General features: G+C 37.9%; 1 protein-coding gene across 2 annotated transcripts; it reads left to right on the top strand.

Moving 5' to 3' along the window:
- The first annotated feature begins 6,321 nt into the window (after nucleotides 1-6,321).
- On the top strand, nucleotides 6,322-17,419 carry mtx3 (metaxin 3). Of its 2 annotated transcripts, XM_046841404.1 has the most exons (9): nucleotides 6,322-6,450; nucleotides 7,040-7,109; nucleotides 8,453-8,529; nucleotides 10,724-10,816; nucleotides 10,905-11,087; nucleotides 12,249-12,325; nucleotides 12,540-12,697; nucleotides 13,329-13,417; nucleotides 16,278-17,419. In XM_046841404.1, exons 1-9 carry the CDS (start codon nucleotides 6,370-6,372, stop codon nucleotides 16,383-16,385), a joined length of 936 nt encoding a protein of 311 aa, XP_046697360.1. In that variant the 5' UTR covers nucleotides 6,322-6,369; the 3' UTR covers nucleotides 16,386-17,419. The 2 variants fall into 2 exon arrangements, with proteins under 2 accessions (XP_046697360.1, XP_046697361.1); XM_046841405.1 differs by lacking the exon at nucleotides 13,329-13,417.
- The last annotated feature ends 285 nt before the right edge of the window (nucleotides 17,420-17,704 follow it).

The raw sequence follows: 17,704 nt of genomic DNA, 5'->3' as shown, positions 1-17,704 counted from the left end.
ATAGGTGCCTGGGAGATTTATGCTTTTCAGATGACATTCAACATGGAAGGTGTGACCAAGTACCTCCTCCAGTAGGTTCTCCAGCTCTTTTTCCCAGGATGTATCCATTTTACAGAAAGGCTTGCATCCTGAAAAGAGATTTTAAACTGGAATGATTTAGGATTAGTTTATCATAGGTTTATCATGAGGTTTAAATGATCTGATTAAATATGCCTGTATTTAAAATTCATATTATTTATCAAAACTAACAGTGAGAGTTAAATATTCATCTGAAAATGTATTTAGTTAAACTAATATAATTTTACTGTTACGTGTAACCCTAAAGAAAGAGGCCAAATGCAGTTTATCCCCGTACTTTCCACTATTAAACTTAATGCTAGATAGTTGCTAGTATGGTATTTAGACCATGTAGTAGCAAAACTATGTTTCGTTAAAAAAAAAAAACGGTCTGTTGGAATCTGGCTCACAGATATCATTTGACTTTGTGCCTTGTACACTGAAGTCTGCTTCAGCTATCTGTTAAAGGCAGACAAATATAATAGATATCTTTGAATAATTGCCACACAGACTTGCCACTTGCCATTTAGTACATCTAAAAGAGTTCTTCTATGAAATGCACCATTTCTAGTAAGTAATAAGTCATTTTTATTAGCATAAGCTGTACCCCTTTATTTAAGCAATACAGCAGCTATACTGCACAAGCATATTATATACTTATATCATTTGAAAGTGAGTTGAATATGATGATTATTGACATTAAAATCACTTAAAATACATAGGATTTATATGTGTACTTACCCAGTAGTGAACTATTAATAATCCTTTTTTCTTCAGCAAAAGGAAATAATTAAAATATCAAATATAATGTATTTGCACAAACCAAAAATTTTGAGATCACTCTTCATTCAAGCAACAAATGTGGGTTAAATGGTTCATTTAAAGTTTGCCTGGAGGTGGACATTTAATTTAATCTAAAAAAAAAATAAATTAGAACTATTGGGCATCACACTGTTCAACAACAATTTAACACACTATAAAAAAGGCTTTAAGGGGACAAGCAGATTAACATACATTTAATGCAGTAGCCCAGTCCATATATTCCAATTTATTCTTCTTGTTTATCTTTATTTATCTTTAATCATCTCATACATCAATCTAAACTGTGTTTCAGTATTCTTGCTGGATGGGAAATGCAACAAAATTGGAAGATCACACTGGCATATGACGGCCAGATGTGTCCCTTTTCCCTTTTATTTGACCTTTTGGTTTTTATATTGCAGTTAAATTTAGCCCTCTGTACCTGGCAAATTTAGTAGGTAAACGTAAAGGCTAGCTCATAAAGATTTTTATAGCAGTGAGCACAAAAATGTGGTAACAAAACCCTGGCTTTAGAGAAACTCTCCCAACTGTGAATCTTTTTTGTAGACACTGTTAATCACCTGGAGTTAATGAAACAGATGCCCATTACTTTGTGTTTACAAAGAGATAAGGATTAAAATTCATTGTGAAAAGTGGCATTTTTACCGCAAAAGAAAGACAAAAGTAAATGCGCATACTTAGTCATTTATTTGTATATGTATCTAATTTGTATTATTCTAGCCCTACATGTATCATGTACATGGAATTTTTAATTTTGTATAAATAAACAGCAAAATTGATTATTTCATATTTCTAATAGTATCCAGATCCAGGTTTTGTCTTGCACCACATATTATTTAAGGTTATATCTTCTCAGTCAGATCGTCAGAATCATTTTTGTGTAGTATAGAACTACTAGGGTAGTTTTGATTGTAACTAAGGTTGGATTTCCAAATGCTCATTTTCTTGTGGAGTACAAACTGAAAATTCAGTATCTTGAAATGAGCCCAAAGGGGGAGACTGTAAAAGGTTATCATTATAAGATGTTTGACTCTCACTAGTCTAAATAAACCAGGTCTGGTAATGGAAAACCTAAAGTAATAGAAAGAGTTTTTTATGAAACCTTCCTTTCTACTCTGCTAAAACCAGGGGAGAAATTATTTAGCATCTGTATAGCAATGTTGTTAGAAAGGTGACCTGTCACGTAAAAATGTAACGCACTTATAAATTAGTTAGAGACATAGTTAGAGAATTTTTTATTGATATTAATAATCAGTAGAAAGAAATAGCATTCTCCGAGGCTTTGATGCAAATTTACAAAGGCAACAGGCAGCAGTGTACATAAAAAATTCTTATCCTATTTCCAATGAGGATTTAAATGGCTCAGAATTGATACCCTACTGGAAATGAGAAATACTTAAACTCACAATAAAAAACATCTGGCAATTTAAATGATAAACTCCAGGTCACCACTTCACTTTTTTTTCTCTTCAAAATAAGTTAAGCTTTCTGAATATTGTGTTTTGTGGGTGATTCAACTTTAGTTTCATGGTAAGAGCATTGCAGCACATTTTCTAATCGTCAGGATGCTCTGATGGTGGGCCTTTTACACGAGTGGGCTTAATGAGAAAATGAGAAGCAGCGAGTGCAGGAGGGTGTGTCTCTGTATATAAGGCAGCTGTAGTTACTTCTTCGAGAGTCGAGTTTGAACTTGAACAAAATTAGCAAAGAATAAAGGATTACAGTGCTATACAAAGTGGTTGGCTTTGAATCCAAGAGAATGAGAACGTACTGGTGGTTGTGTTTATGGCTGTGGGTTCAGGACATGATTTTGTAAAATGTGCTTGGCAGGAGGCTGAGCAGACAAGATCATTACACAAAAAGGGAAAAGAGAAGAGTAAAATAAAGTAAAATAAAATGGAAAGCTAGGCATGGATTATAGGGATGTGCATCTCCATAAATGACGACGATGTGATTCTTATCTCGATGCATAGCCAACAATACGATACATTCAAGATACTTATAAAGCGATGTGATACGATTTACACCTTTTAGAATGCAGTGTGATCCAACCCAGCCATTATGGATGCACAAGCCAGTGCACTCTTAGTGCTGGTCCCAAGCCCGGGTAAATGGGGAGGGTTGCGTTAGGAAGGGCATCCAGCGTAAAACATGTGCCAAATCAAATATGCAGATCACAAATGAGAATTTCATACCGTATCGGTCGAGGCCTGGGTTAACAACGACCGCCACAGGTATCGTTAGCCAACAGGGTACCGGTGGAAATTGGGCTACTGTTGGCCGAAGGAGGAGAAGAAGAGGAGGAAGACATCTACATAGACAGCAGGGAAAGGAGCAGTGTAGGTGATTGGAGGTTCGGGTTGGTACTTTAAATGTTGGTACTATGACGGGTAAAGGGAGAGAGGTAGCTGATATGATGGAGAGAAGAAAGGTAGATATGTTGTGTGTTCAGGAGACCAAGTGGAAAGGGAGTAAGGAGAGGGACATTGGAGGTGGATTTAAACTGTTTTATCATGGTGTGGATGGAAAGAGAAATGGTGTAGGGGTGATTCTGAAGGAAGAGTACAGTAAGAGTGTAGTGGAGGTGAAGAGAGTTTCTGATAGGGTGATGATCGTGAAGGTGGAAGTTAAAGGGATGATGATAAATGTCATCAGTGCCTATGCTCCACAAGTTGGCTGTGAGATGGAGGAGAAGGAAAGATTCTGGAGTGAATTAGATGAAGTGGTAGATGGTGTACCTAGGAAAGAACGATTGGTGATTGGGGCAGACTTTAATGGGCATGTAGGTGAAGGGAACAGAGGTATGAGGAGGTGATGGGTAGGTATGGTTGTAAGGAGAGGAATGTGGAAGGGCAGATAATGGTAGATTTTGCTAAAAGGATGGAAATGGCAGTGGTGAACACTTATTTTAAGAAGAAGGAGGATCATAGGGTGACGTATAAGAGTGGAGGAAGGTGCACACAGGTGGACTATGTGCTATGCAGGAGATGCAACCTGAAGGAGATTGGAGACTGTAAGGTGTTGGCAGGGGAAAGTGTAGCTAGACAGCATCAGATGGTGGTCTGCAAGTTAGAGCAATAAAGGATTGAGAGGGAAATGTGTTGACTAGTGAGGAGAGTGTGTTGAGAAGGTGGAGGGAGTATTTTAAGCAGCTGATGAATGAGGAAAATCAGAGAGAGAGAAGGTTGAATGATGTGGAGTTGGTAAAGCAGGATGTAAATAGGATTAGTAAGGAGGAAGTGAGAGCAGCGATTAAGAGGATGAAGAGTGGAAAGTCAGTTGGACCAGATGACATACCTGTAGAAGCATGGAGATGTTTGGGAGAGATGGCAGTGGAGTTTTTAACCAGATTGTTTAACAAAATTCTGAAAGGTGGGAGGATGCCTGAGAAATGGAGAAGGAGTGTGCTGGTACCGATCTTTAAGCATAAGGGAGATGTGCAGACCTGCAGTAACTACAGGGGAATTAAGTTGATCAGTCACACCATGAAGTTATGGGAAAGAGTAGTGGAAGCCAGGCTGAGGGAAGAGGTGACCATTTTGAGCAACAGTATGGTTTCATGCCGAGGAAGAGCACCACAGATGCCTTATTTGCTTTGAGGATGTTGATGGAGAAGTATAGAGAAGGACAGAAGGAATTGCATTGTGTATTTGTGGATTTAGAGAAAGCGTACGACAGGGTGCCGAGAGAGGAGCTGTGGTACTGTATGAGGAAGTCAGGTGTGTCAGAGAAGTATGTGAGGGTGGTGCAGGACATGTATGAGGACAGTGTGACAGCAGTGAAGTGTGCAGTAGGAACGACAGACTGGTTCAGGGTGCGGGTTAAACTACATCAAGGATCGGCCCTGAGCCCTTTCCTGTTTGCAGTGGTGATGGACAGGTTGACGGACGAGGTCAGACAGGAGTCTCCCTGGACTATGATGTTTGTGGATGATATTGTGATTTGTGGTAAGAGTAGTGAGCAGGTTGAGAAGAGCCTGGAGAGGAGGAGATATGCGCTGGAGAGAAGGGGAATGAAAGTCAGTAAGAGTAAGACAGAGTACATGTGTGTGAATGAGAGGGAGGGCAGTGGAGTGGTGCGGTTGGAGGGAGAAGAGGTGGAGAAGGTGGAGGAGTTCAGGTACCTGGGGTCAACAGTGCAAAGTAATTGAGAGTGTGTTAGAGAAGTAAAGAAAAGAGTGAAGGCAGGGTAGAGTGGGTGGAGAAGAGTGACAGGAGTGATTTGTGATAGTAGGGTATCTGCAAGAATGAAAGGGAGTGCAGTGGCATTGAGTAGAAGACAGGAGGTGGAGCTGGAGGTAGCAGAGCTGAAGATGTTAAGGTTTTCGTTGGGAGTGACGGGGATGGACAAGAATTGAAATGAGTTTATTAGAGGGACAGCGCATGTAGGATGTTTTGGTGACAAGGTGAGGGAGGCGAGATTGAGATGGTTTGGACATGTGCAGAGGAGGGACATGAATTATATTGGTAGAAGAATGCTGAGGATGGAGCCACCAGGTAGGAGGAAAAGAGGAAGGCCAAGAAGGAGGTTCATGGATTGGGTGAGGGAAGACATGCAGGTAGTTGGTGTGAAAGAGGCAGATGTAGAGGACAGGGTGGTATGGAGACGGATGATCCGCTGTGGCGACCCCTAATGGGAGCAGCCGAAAGAAGAAGAAGAAGGCAGTGTGATCCGATTCGATTTGATTCAACACAATGTGATTCAATGCAATATGATAAATTGCATAAAAATGATGCTATGCAACTTAATATGGTACAGATAATTCCCTTTATTTCTTTGGTCCAAACAGACAGCAAATCATAAAGAAGTGCCGTCTGACCTCTAACGTATGGCCTTTTCACAAACAGGCCTTTGTAGCGCAAAAAAAAGAAAAGAAAAGAAAAAAGACGTTCTTTTCTTGTTCTGTCTTCAGGAAGATGCAGCTCTACCTCTGCAATGTTAATCAATACGGTCTTCATAGTGTTGTGATCCGTCATATTCACGTAGCAGCAGTGGTTCTAAGAGAACACGCTTGAGAAACAGTTTAGCAAGGAGAAATCAATTAAATCTAATTAAAAATATCGGTCACAAATTATTGGTCACTTTCTGAATAATATAAGTATAGCACATTTGCTAATAATGTTATATAAAATAATCGTTTATATTTTTATTTTAAGTTGTATCCGATGCACACGGTTTTAAATCGATGCATCATATCGTTAAATTGTATACCGATGCCAGAAGCGAATCGGTGAATCTCACCATCCCTGGTGGATAGGGAAAGAAATGGGGGCGATACAATATTCATTGGTACAAAGAACAATGTCTAAAGTCTGCATGCATTTATAAAATTGTATTTGGTTTCATAGGTGTGCATTTATTTGTCACTATATTATTTTAATATAACAGTTTTAGCATTTTCTAAACATTTCTGTTTATATACAGCTCTACGAGGTTGGAAAAACGGGGCGGGGCTCCGTCTGTTGTCATTGGTGTTCCAGCCAAACAAACATGGCGGCACCCATGGAGCTGCTGTGCTGGGGAGGCGACTGGGATTTGCCTTCTGTACACGCGGAATCGTTAATAGTGCTGGTAACTGACTTAATATCTATAAAGTCTGACATTTGTATTTGCGATATAGCAGCTAATGAGACCACTTTTTCGATCCGATTTTGCAAGATTTCCGCTAAATCGCTGAGTAGCTAGCATTATTGCTATTACCTGTAACAATCACATCGTTCCTTTTCTTTGCTGAAGTCTCTAATATAGAGTCGTTCTTTCTATTATATAGCTACTAATCACTCAAACACGTGATTAGCGATATCTAGCTATTCGTTTTATGTTCTGGGGCATTATATCAAATACATTTTGATCAGGTTGTTGTGTAAATAAAAGCTTTTGTGCAGCTTTTCCCTGCTCAAGGTCAGATTATATTGGCTGGATGGAGACTTGGTAGGTTTAAAGCTTCTGAGTCTTCACTATATTTCTTTTGCCATTTGTTTTTACTTTGTTGTGTTGAAGTAGAAATGTAGGCAGATAACTAGACCTTGTTCGAGTATTAATCCCCTCCAAGTGCATATTTGATTGTATTATAAGTCTAATTATTATTGACTGAAAGGTTTTCTAACTTTACAGTGTACTGCTCATCTCAAATATGTCTGGTATCAATGCTTCACTGTAGGCATATGCTAAATTTGCTGGTGCCAAACTTACAGTCAAGTTAGTGGACTGGACATGGAGGACTCTCACAGGTAACCCTTTAATTACACCTGGATGATTAAAAGATTAAAGAGTTTCTATGTCTTTCTCTGTTACACCATATACCAACCAGGCATAACTTTACACAACACGATCAGGCATTATGACCCCCTGCCTTCTATTGTGTTGTCCCCCCCTTTTGCTGCCAAAACATTTCTTGACCTGTCGTAATTTGAGCTACAAGAGCTTGTCTTTTGGATCAGACCACACGGTCCAACCTTCACTCCCCACGTACATTAATGACCCTTGGCTGCCCATGACCCTGTCACCGGTTCACTACTGTTCCTTCCTTGGACTGCTTTTAATAGATACTGACCAGTGCAGACCGGGAACATCCCACAAGAGCTGCAGTTTTGGAGATGCTCTGACAGTCGTCTAGCCATCACAATTTGGTCTTTGTCAGTCTCGCTCGAATAGGTTTATGTTGAAATATTTGTTAGCCTCTCATACATAGTGTATATGTATATTAGTTTTTATTGTTCGTTCCTCCAAACAAAAGGGCAAGAGCACATTTTTCAGCAGTGTTTACTATCATGTTGATGAGAAATAGTTGGGCTTAAATTTTTAATTACAGTTGACACAATTGAGTTGCTGAGCGACGTGATTTGATGCATTGATCTGCTGACACAGGATTCGCTGAATGGATAATTAATCCAAATGCACACTCCTTCAGAATGAGAGTGTTTGGATGCTTCAACATTACTGACAAGACACTAGTTAGTTAGGCTAGTTAGTAATAGACAAGAAGACAAGCACACTGGTGTTACACATGGAATGTTGAATCTGTGGAAGCTGAGTGTAAAGATGAGGACATTAGAGAGGCGGATGACTAAAGGAGTAAAGCACTGCTGCATCACTTTCTCTGGATAGCGATGAAGCAAGAGCTGGTACAGCATTGGTGACTCTGTTAGCAAGTAGTCCCACATGTAGAAAAAGTTTCAGTACAGCTCCATAAAAAATCTAAAGTTAACTATCAACATTAACATGCATGTCATCCAGTCATGGACCGGTCCTTAAGGAAGCAGTCGCATTCATGATGTATAAACTACTTTCAACTCTTTTAATCTGAATATATGCACGTTCTCGTTCTAGTTTTCAGTCTATTACCCATTACAGATAGCTCACATTATACTCAAATGCATGGATTTTGCACTATGTAAGCTTTATTGTATAAGTTTTTTCAAATATAATTGGATGGTGTAAAACATGGCGTAACACGCATGCCTTTGTTTTTTCCGTGCTTGAATTGTTTATGTTGGCACTGATTATAAAGGTATAGATTATACATTGTTTCCTAAAGCTGTCACAGTTGTGTTTTTAAACTCTACTTCGACAGCCACCATTCCACAACTGTACTATGAGGGATCTTCAGTTACAGAACCTACACAGATTCTCAACCTTCTGAGGCAAAATGTAAGTCACAGCTGAAACGGACATATTCTAAAATGATTTTACAGGTACACTTGTGGTAGATGCCCTTAGATGCATTCGGTAGACACTTGGTGGTCCTGGGATTTGAACACTAAGCTGTTACTTCCTCTGCAGATTTAATATTAGTTACCACAGATCAAGACATTGTTCATTATGTTTTATTTATGTTTTAAATCTTTTATCAGGTATTTGTCCTAAGAAAGGATTTGTTTGTTACATACTCTCTCTCAGGCCTTTGTTACCAATATCAAACCTCTATTTAAATGAGAGACTTTAAGTTCTCCACATTATAAAAATGATAAATTAATTGTACAAAAAAAGTCGAGACCTGCCTTGAACTACATTAGCTGCGCATTAGCTAAAAATAAATCCGTAGAAAGACACCCAATCAGATAAACCATGCTGTGGTAAAGAAGGGAAGTGATCATGTAATTAAGGCTCTGTGGCAAGTAGACCTTTTGAGTTTGCATGTTTTTAAGCTTTAATGCCTTCTTACTTTCCACAGATTTTTAAAATTTACTTTTAATTTTGGGTAAAACTCCAGAAATGGGCATTGTATAGCTGTTGTACAAGTGTGATTGATCAGCTCAGTGTATGTGCATTTACTTATAACAGACAGAGTTCTATCTGCCTTTGCTGTGTAATTATATTTAATATTTTTACAGTAGATTGTCATAAAGCAGCTTCACACAGTTTTTTTAAGACACATTCATGTTCCTTTCGTTTCTGTGCAGCAAGGTAATTTAGCATTGTGGACATTTACTTTGACCAAACACACATAAATGCACAGATGTTAACCAGATGTTAAATGTACAAGATGCTTATTTTCATTTCATCCTTCCTTTAGCATGAATAACAGCTTTATGCACGTTTGGATGCTGGACAGTTTGTTTCTCCAAACATACAGCTGAAATACTTTGCCATGCCTCTTGCAAAACTTGCCAAAGGTGTTTTACACTAGTTTCTTTCTGACCTCGTGATCCCAGAGCAGTTCAATAGGATTTGGATCCAGTCACTGAGCCGGCCAATCCATGATAGATAACATCCAGCCGACTATTTACTTTTTAAAATAACGGTTACAGAGCTCGGACATATGCTTCAGTTCATTATCTTGTATGGTGAATTCGGTTCCAATGAGCCGCAATACAGACGGAATTGCATGGAAGTATGGAATGGCAGCCTTGTTGGTTCAGGATTCCTTACAGCCAAAATAAGTCTTCAACCTTCCCTGCTTCAAAAAAACCCCAATCCATTAATCTCCCACCTCCATGTTGGACTGTGGGTGAGGCAGTCTGCTAACATCTGTTCTCTGTCTCACATAGGTTCTTCTGTTATGTCAAAATTGGACTTCTTTGTCCACAGAACTTTCTTCAAAACAGTGGTCCCCAGCCCCCGGGCGTGCCGGTCCGCGGGTTAATCGGTACCGGGCCGCACAGAAAGAATACATAACCTACATTATTTCCGTTTAATTTATTATCTGATACTGAACGATGTTTTATTTTGGAAAATCACCAGATTCTCTCTGCCACATCTGTCTATGACTCAATCTTAATGCATGTCATGATGCCTCGGTCACATGTCTGATATCCATCCGCTACCTTCTTAAAGGGGCTGCTCCGGCCTCTAACACATAATACATTACCGCTAAATTCGCCAAGCGAGCAAAATGAACAAAAAACAACACAGTGGATTCACATTTATTATTATGTTTAGAAAATACCAGTTTTTATGGTTGTATCATTTTATTTTGTTGTATTTATCCTCACAGGCCGGTCCGTGAAAATATTGTCTGACATTAATCCGGTCCGTGGTGCAAAAAAGGCTGGGGACCACTGCAATAAAAGACTAGGTGTTCCCAGACACTGTAGAACTTTTTTTCAGACACTGTAGATAATCAATACCGATAGGAGGTATAACCCTCTCTCAGATGCCATGTATCTTTGAGAGAACTCAAAATGGAGTGAAATAGTAATAAATATGCTGAAATATATGCTATAAATAGATTGTGTGGAGGAGAAATAGGATTAACACAGGACGCTCTTTAAATTCATAGCAGCAGTATATAAATGCAAGTCTAAAGATTATCTGAAGCAAGTCTTGTGCATAAACTTTTTGAGATCAGCCACTGACACTGAATAAACGTATTAACCACGAGCTCTGTTTATTCCCTGAAAAGAGATTCAACGCAGATTACGAGCTTTCCGCTAAGCAGGGAGCTGACACCATGGCCTACATTGCTCTCCTGGAGGAAAAACTGCGTCCAGCATTGGTTAATACATTTGCAATTCCTAAACCAATTCCTCCATTATAATCTCATTCTGTTGTGTGGAGACTTTAACTGCCATATGTTTTTACAGCTCCATACATTCTGGGTGGATGCGGAGAACTACGCCAACCTGACAAGGCCTTGGTTTGCTTCTCGCTCTCCATTCCCTCTCAACTTTTTTGTCCCAGCTCGCCAGGCGAGCGTGGCTCTCTCCAGGATCCTCCTGACCAAAGCGGAAGCTCCGCTGCATTCAGTTGCAGAGGTGGAAGGAAAGGTAGTGCCGATTACAGGAGTGAATCTTTTTTTGAAAAGTGCATTTCTGAAAACAATTTGTACAAAAACAGCACATTGGATTTCTTGCAAAAGCCTGTACTTTTTCCAAAATCTTTAGTTCATCTCTCAAACATAAGTATTTGCATCAATGAACATCTCATTGCCATCAGAACAACAAGTCATTGGTTGACAAGCAAGATCTTCCAAATGTTTAGTCATGTCAGTATGATGCCCCATCATTAGTGAAATTCAAGATTCATCTGCACACGTCATCATCTCAAGAAACACTTATAAAAAAAAGTGTAATAGAAATGTGAAGCTTGACAGGTTATGACAACTGGTTTAACGATGTTGCCTGCAATGACTTATGCAATGAACCAAAGCCTAGATGTTTTTAAACTATTCAGGTGAGATCCAGTATAATCTCTTTTGATCAACATTACAAACAATTGATAATGTAGGAAACAACAGAAAATCTTACACAATTTTAAACAAACGTACCAAAGCATTCACAATTTGTTAAAAGCAACGAGAATCTCTTTTATGATGTCCACCAGTGACTACATGATGTGAAGGTTGAACAAGTAGTTTTGAAAATTTCTTTTCAAATCTGAGAAATGCTTCAAAGCACCTGAGAAAAACTGTAAAAAAAAAAAAAAAAAAAGAGAAAAAAGACCATCATGTATCATATACATGAATCATATATCATATATCTATATATCTATCTATCTATATCTATATCTATATATATATATATATATATATAATAATATAATAATATAAATATAAAATAATAATTTTTAACATGATTTCTGCTTAAATTCAGCCTAAAACCACTCTTCAGCTAAAGAGACAAGCAGGTCTATTCTAAACGTACCCCACTAATCGAGTAACATTGGATTTGATTGGAGTCTGCTTTTAAACGTCTCCCGGGCTGTCGGCGTTCTGTCTGCGGTTTCCAAGAAGCAGATGGAAAATAGTTTAGCACCCTTAGGATTGCAGCTACTGCTGCTTTGTGCTAAAAGCAGCCCAGATTTTTTTGCACCTCCGAATCTTGCCAACTCCATACGACTGTAGAAGACATTGTGATCCGAGTCCAGCAGTCTGTGTATTTTCTTTGTTAATTGTGTCTGGTTTGTCGACGTTATGATTTTGTGTGCAGATCTACAGTGAAGCCAAGGAGTGTCTGAATTTGCTCTCACACAGATTAGGGTCTTCAAACTTCTTTTTTGGAAACACGTAAGTTAAAGTGGGCGCCAGCATTCACATGCAGCAGCTGCTTGGCTTTTAAACCTGAGCAGGATTTTATGGACATAAGAGTTTATACACATCTATCTTTTATTCACTTTTACCTCAAGCTTTCCTGTGACATTGAGCACGTGCATTGAGTGTGAACGACTGAAATACACACTGTTGTGATATATTAAACTTCCCTCTGTTTGCTGTGCTGTAGGCCTACAAGTTTGGATGCCTTTGTGTTTGGCTACCTTGCACCACTCCATAAGGCCAATCTGCCCAGTGCTCAGCTCCAGCAGCACCTAAAACAGCTTCACAATCTCTGCCAGTTCTGCACTAACATCCTTAAAAACTACTTTTCCGAAGCCGCCTCTGGTAAGACAACAGCTTGTGGTTTTGTTTTGGCACTTGAACTTTTTATTAAGCTTTTAGACAGACATATAGATGGCATTACACACTATGAACATCAACAGGGCTGTCTGTGTATCCAAAGTCTGTGTATGTTTTAAACATTGAAAATGTATGAATATTTAGGATTGACAGATTCTGCAAAAAGAATTAATGATAAAATCTGTGAGTATTTGCAGTGAACTAGTATTAGGGTGTATTTATTAATGGAGGCTTCTGTAAGAATTTGAATATGGTCATATAACTTGGCATAAATGAAAATGCAGGAAAACAAATATCAATAGACGATATAAAACTAATTGAAAGTTCAAACTTAAAGGTAGTGAAATACCTCATTTGTTGCTTGCGATACCTCCATTCTAAAAAATTTCATGTTGCTGGATCTTGACCATCAAAAGCCTGATACCTCATTGTCCTAAGAAGCACAAAGTTTACTTCCTTGTCATGATTCACAACTACTTCCTTTTATGTGCACTATTCATAGATGAGTACATGGGGATTCTTTCTACTAACATTTCTTCCATGTGATTAAAGTGTACTTTCACTCACAATTTCAAGCTTCTTTCTTCTTCTCTGCCTGTCTCCATCCTCTTGCTAGGCTCTTCTTCTGCTAGCCAGGATGCAGTCGATGCAAACCTCCAGAAACTGACGCAGCTTGTTAACAAAGAGTCCAACCTTATTGAAAAGGTCCTGCTTGAACCTGCTCGTACTTTACTTTGAGATTGTTTAGAGCATTAAAGCAAACAACCTGTATGTTCATGTCTGTACATGACTCGTCACAATACACAATGTGTGTTTATTAAAGCTGACAAAAATATTCACAGCGCTAATGATCCCATGGTTTAAATTTAGTAACCTATGAAATCCTTTCACTTTTTTCCATTTACATCTATTAGTCAAATAAAATATTTTATTTAGTAAACAACAGATTTTTATTTATTTATTTTTTTTTATAGTATCTGTAGTTATAGTTACCTGCATATATCACAGCAACAACCTGTGCAGCTCTGGTGAATTCCATGCCCACTTATGATGTTCACTTAGGATATAGTCACATAGTCACTTTTAGACAATAATGGCTATATGTTGAGTTATTTTTAGAGGACAGTAAATCTGTACTGCTGCACAAGCTGCACATTGACTACTCTAAAATATATCACATTTTAATTTCTATAGTATTGTCCCTTTAGAAGAAATACTAAAATAGGTACTAAAGTACTGTAAGGGAGAAACTTACTTTAGTGAGATACTGTAGATTTATATATATACATATACATATATATATGTGTGTGTATATATATATGTGTATGTATGTGTATATATATTAGGGATGCACCGAATATTCGGCCACCGAAAATTTTCGGCCGAAAATGGCCCAAAAGTGCATTTTCGGTTTTCGGCCGAAAGACTTTGATCACCAAATAAAACACGGCCGAAACAGTTTGTTGTGATGACGGAAACAGAAAACGCTGCCTGCACGTGCATGTCTAAAACAACATGTCTGCGGTGTGGACGTATTTCAGTATATCTGTAAAAGATCCACGGATAGCGATTTGCAAAACATGTAATGCCGAAATTTCGTCTGCAAAAACTTTCTCCACGTCGGGTTTAATTTATCACCTGAAATCCAAACATCCGATCGCTATGCTGAATATCAGAGGAACGCAAACGCACAGAAAAGCAAAACCCCTCCGAGCATGCGCACTCCGTCTGTGGTGGAGGTTTTTGAAAAGGCAGGAAGTTTCCCAGTGATAGTGTTGTATTGTATCTTTAAGCAGTTGCACTTGTTCTGAATGCACTTTGTTTTTATGAAAGAACATATTTAATTTTACAATCTTTCAGCAGGCCAGAGGGCCTGTACATTATTATTTAATGTACACATGAGTGCATTTAAGTTAAACATTTAAGACTGAATTTTAATTTATTTTATCCTGTGCATTGCTGCAATGTGCTATAAATAAATATTTTCATAATTTGTAATTGATTAATTCTTTGAAACTTTAATATTAATTTATGCAATTGAAATGCCTTGATTTTAGTAAGTTTAGTACACAGTCATAGCCATAAATGCAATGGTAATAATAATTGCCATAATTTCTTTCGGTGTTTAGATTTTTCGGTTTTCGGCCTTGCTTTCCTCTTTTTTCGGTTTTCGGGTTTCGGCCAAGAATTTTCATTTCGGTGCATCCCTAATATATATATATATATATATATATATATATATATATATATATATATATATATATATATATCATGTATGCATGTATGCGTGTGTGTGTGTGTGTGTGTGTGAAATATGTATATATATTATATTATACAGGTAGTCCCAGACTTACGGTGGAGTTGACCCCAATGTAACCAAAAATTGTCCAGACATGGCCTTAAAGAATGTTGATTAGTATGGGGTAGTATAGTATAGTTAATAATTTAACAAATTACAGCACATAATTTAGCAAAACAGAGCAATTTACAGTACTGTAACGTATAACCTATTCAGAATATATGTATGTGGCAGCGGATGTGTGGATGCGCACCCGTTTGCGAGTGGAGGGCGGAGCATATGCTGCTATATTTGTCTGCCGAGCAAAATTTAAATATTTTCTATAATTTTGTTGTATCGTTATCGTCATCGTATGATCGCAAATTCGCTAGTCGAACCATCGTAACTCAGGGATCATCTGTGTATGTGTGTGTATGTAGACTATATTTTCAAAATATGGGTCACCTGGTCATCAGTATGGTATGTGATTTTTTGAGCATTGCATTCCACATTTAGTCCCAACTTGCTCTTATAATTCCCTCCAATCTTCTGGGAAGATGTTCCACTAGATTTTGGAGTGTGCTAATGAATATTTGTGTTCATCTGCCACAAGGGTATTATGAGGGCAGGTACTGATGTAGGTGAGGAGACCTGGGGTGCAGTCAGCGATCCAATTCATCCCAAAGGTGTTCAGTAGGGATGAGATCAGAGCTCTATAGCAGACCACTCAAGAGCTTCCTCTCCAAAGAATGTAAACCATGTTCAAGGAGCTCACTTTGTGCACAGGGGCACTGCCATGCTGGAACAGTGAAGTCAAGTGAATGCAAAAATGGTATTATAGCGCATCTAAAGATGTCCTGTACAATTATGTCCCTCCAGCTTTGTAGTAACAGTTTGGAGAAGGACCACATATAGCAGGAAAGGTCAGGTGACCCAATACTTTTGGAAATGTAGTTTGTGTGTGTTCAATAGTCAATATCACAAGTTTCACAAGAAATGGACCACTACTAAACAGATATTATTTATAGGACTGTGTGACAATGGCCTGTGTGTATCGCAATCACTCAGTCAATGTTCCTGGAGTCGATTCTGGAGTCAAAAAACTAACCACTATTGAAGAAATGGAATGGGCCAGTTAATAACAATATATATATATACAGTATGCTATACATCTCAGTTTCATTTAATAAAATGACCATTTAGTGTATTAGACAGGCATATAAAGTGGCAACTACTCACATATAGCCCTTTTATTGTGTCTCAATGACAGTTTCATGTGTTTGACAGATGGATGATAATCTGCGCAGTAGCCCTCAGCACAGGCCCAGACGGCCCCATAAACCTGAAACCAAACCTTCATCTCTGGCCACTGAGAGGAACTTGACCCCCGCTTGAAAACCTCACGTGGTATCATTCTTTATCTATTTATGCTCTGATTATCCAAGTGGCACTAAAATGAGCATGTACGCAGAAGTTATACGTTTCCTCAATCACTGTATATTTATACACATTCGTTGAACAAAGGTAGTAATTATTGAATGTTTTTTTTTTTTTCTTTCTTTCCAATTTTCTCTTACTGAGTTATATTATTGTCCTGATCTATAAGATTGTGTTTATACATCAGTAATAAATCATTGGTGGTTAGCCAAATACTAATCACAACAATGAAATATCATTGTCTGTTGCCATGACTAACACCCTTTGCCATTAGTGAAATTATATATTTTGTAATACGCGCTGTGTACACACATATCTGATAACATCTTCCCATCAGCGGTGTGTCAAAACAGATCCTTTGAGACGTGTTAATACGTGCCGAGCCTGAATTACGATTCATTTTGTTCAGCTTCTCAATTTTTTCTCTATTTTTTATTTGTTATTATGGTTGTCATTATATATTAAGGTTGGGCTTAAACAGTTCGTACCACATCATAACAGTTAATCAATGTGTCGGCGCGTCACAGTCAGAAATCATCAGCCAGTGGCAAGTTAAATATAACACAATTATAGCTTCTCCATTCAGGTAAATATATCGTTCAGCTTTAGGCTCCTGAACACATCGACACAAACAGTAACTAACATATATGGACTATTCTGTTTTTATTATTATTATTATTATTATTATTATTATTATTATTATTATTATTATTGTTGTTGCACACCACTTCTTTATTATTATTAATTTTTGTATATTTTTTGTTATAAACTGCTATATTTTAAACCAAACTGATCTCTTTTTTGTTGTTGTTTTTTGTATACGTGCCTTTTCTTAATATCCAATATCCAAATGTAATTTCATGACCATGAACATGGTTAAAATGAAATGAGAATATTTTCACATTGTGAGCATGCCAGGAGTGCTCAGGCGATGCACTGCACAGTTTATTGTACTGAAAAAATAAATTAATTAAAACTATAAATTCACTTCACTATGCACATGCAACTGGGTCCAGTTTTTTTTTTTTTCATTTTACATAATCACTTTGTATGCTTGTAAACTTTTGTTATGAAATCATGTATCCAGAATTCCTATATTTATGACATTTTTTAAAGGATCACCATCATTTACCAGGATCACCATCCTTTAAAAATGTCAAGCAAAGGAATGTAATAAAATTGGAGTTTATAATTGTTTTGGTTCTGAAGAGTCCACTGTTGAAGAGAGCGCTGCAAAAAGTCAGGAATATGAACAAACAGGATTGTTGGGACAGTAG

The sequence above is a fragment of the Silurus meridionalis genome, chromosome 27 (genome assembly GCF_014805685.1).
Source record: "Silurus meridionalis isolate SWU-2019-XX chromosome 27, ASM1480568v1, whole genome shotgun sequence".
In the NCBI taxonomy this organism is placed as follows: Eukaryota; Metazoa; Chordata; class Actinopteri; order Siluriformes; family Siluridae; genus Silurus; species Silurus meridionalis.
The sequence above is the reverse complement of the archived record's forward strand: the minus strand, read 5'-3'. Positions and strand labels throughout refer to the sequence as shown.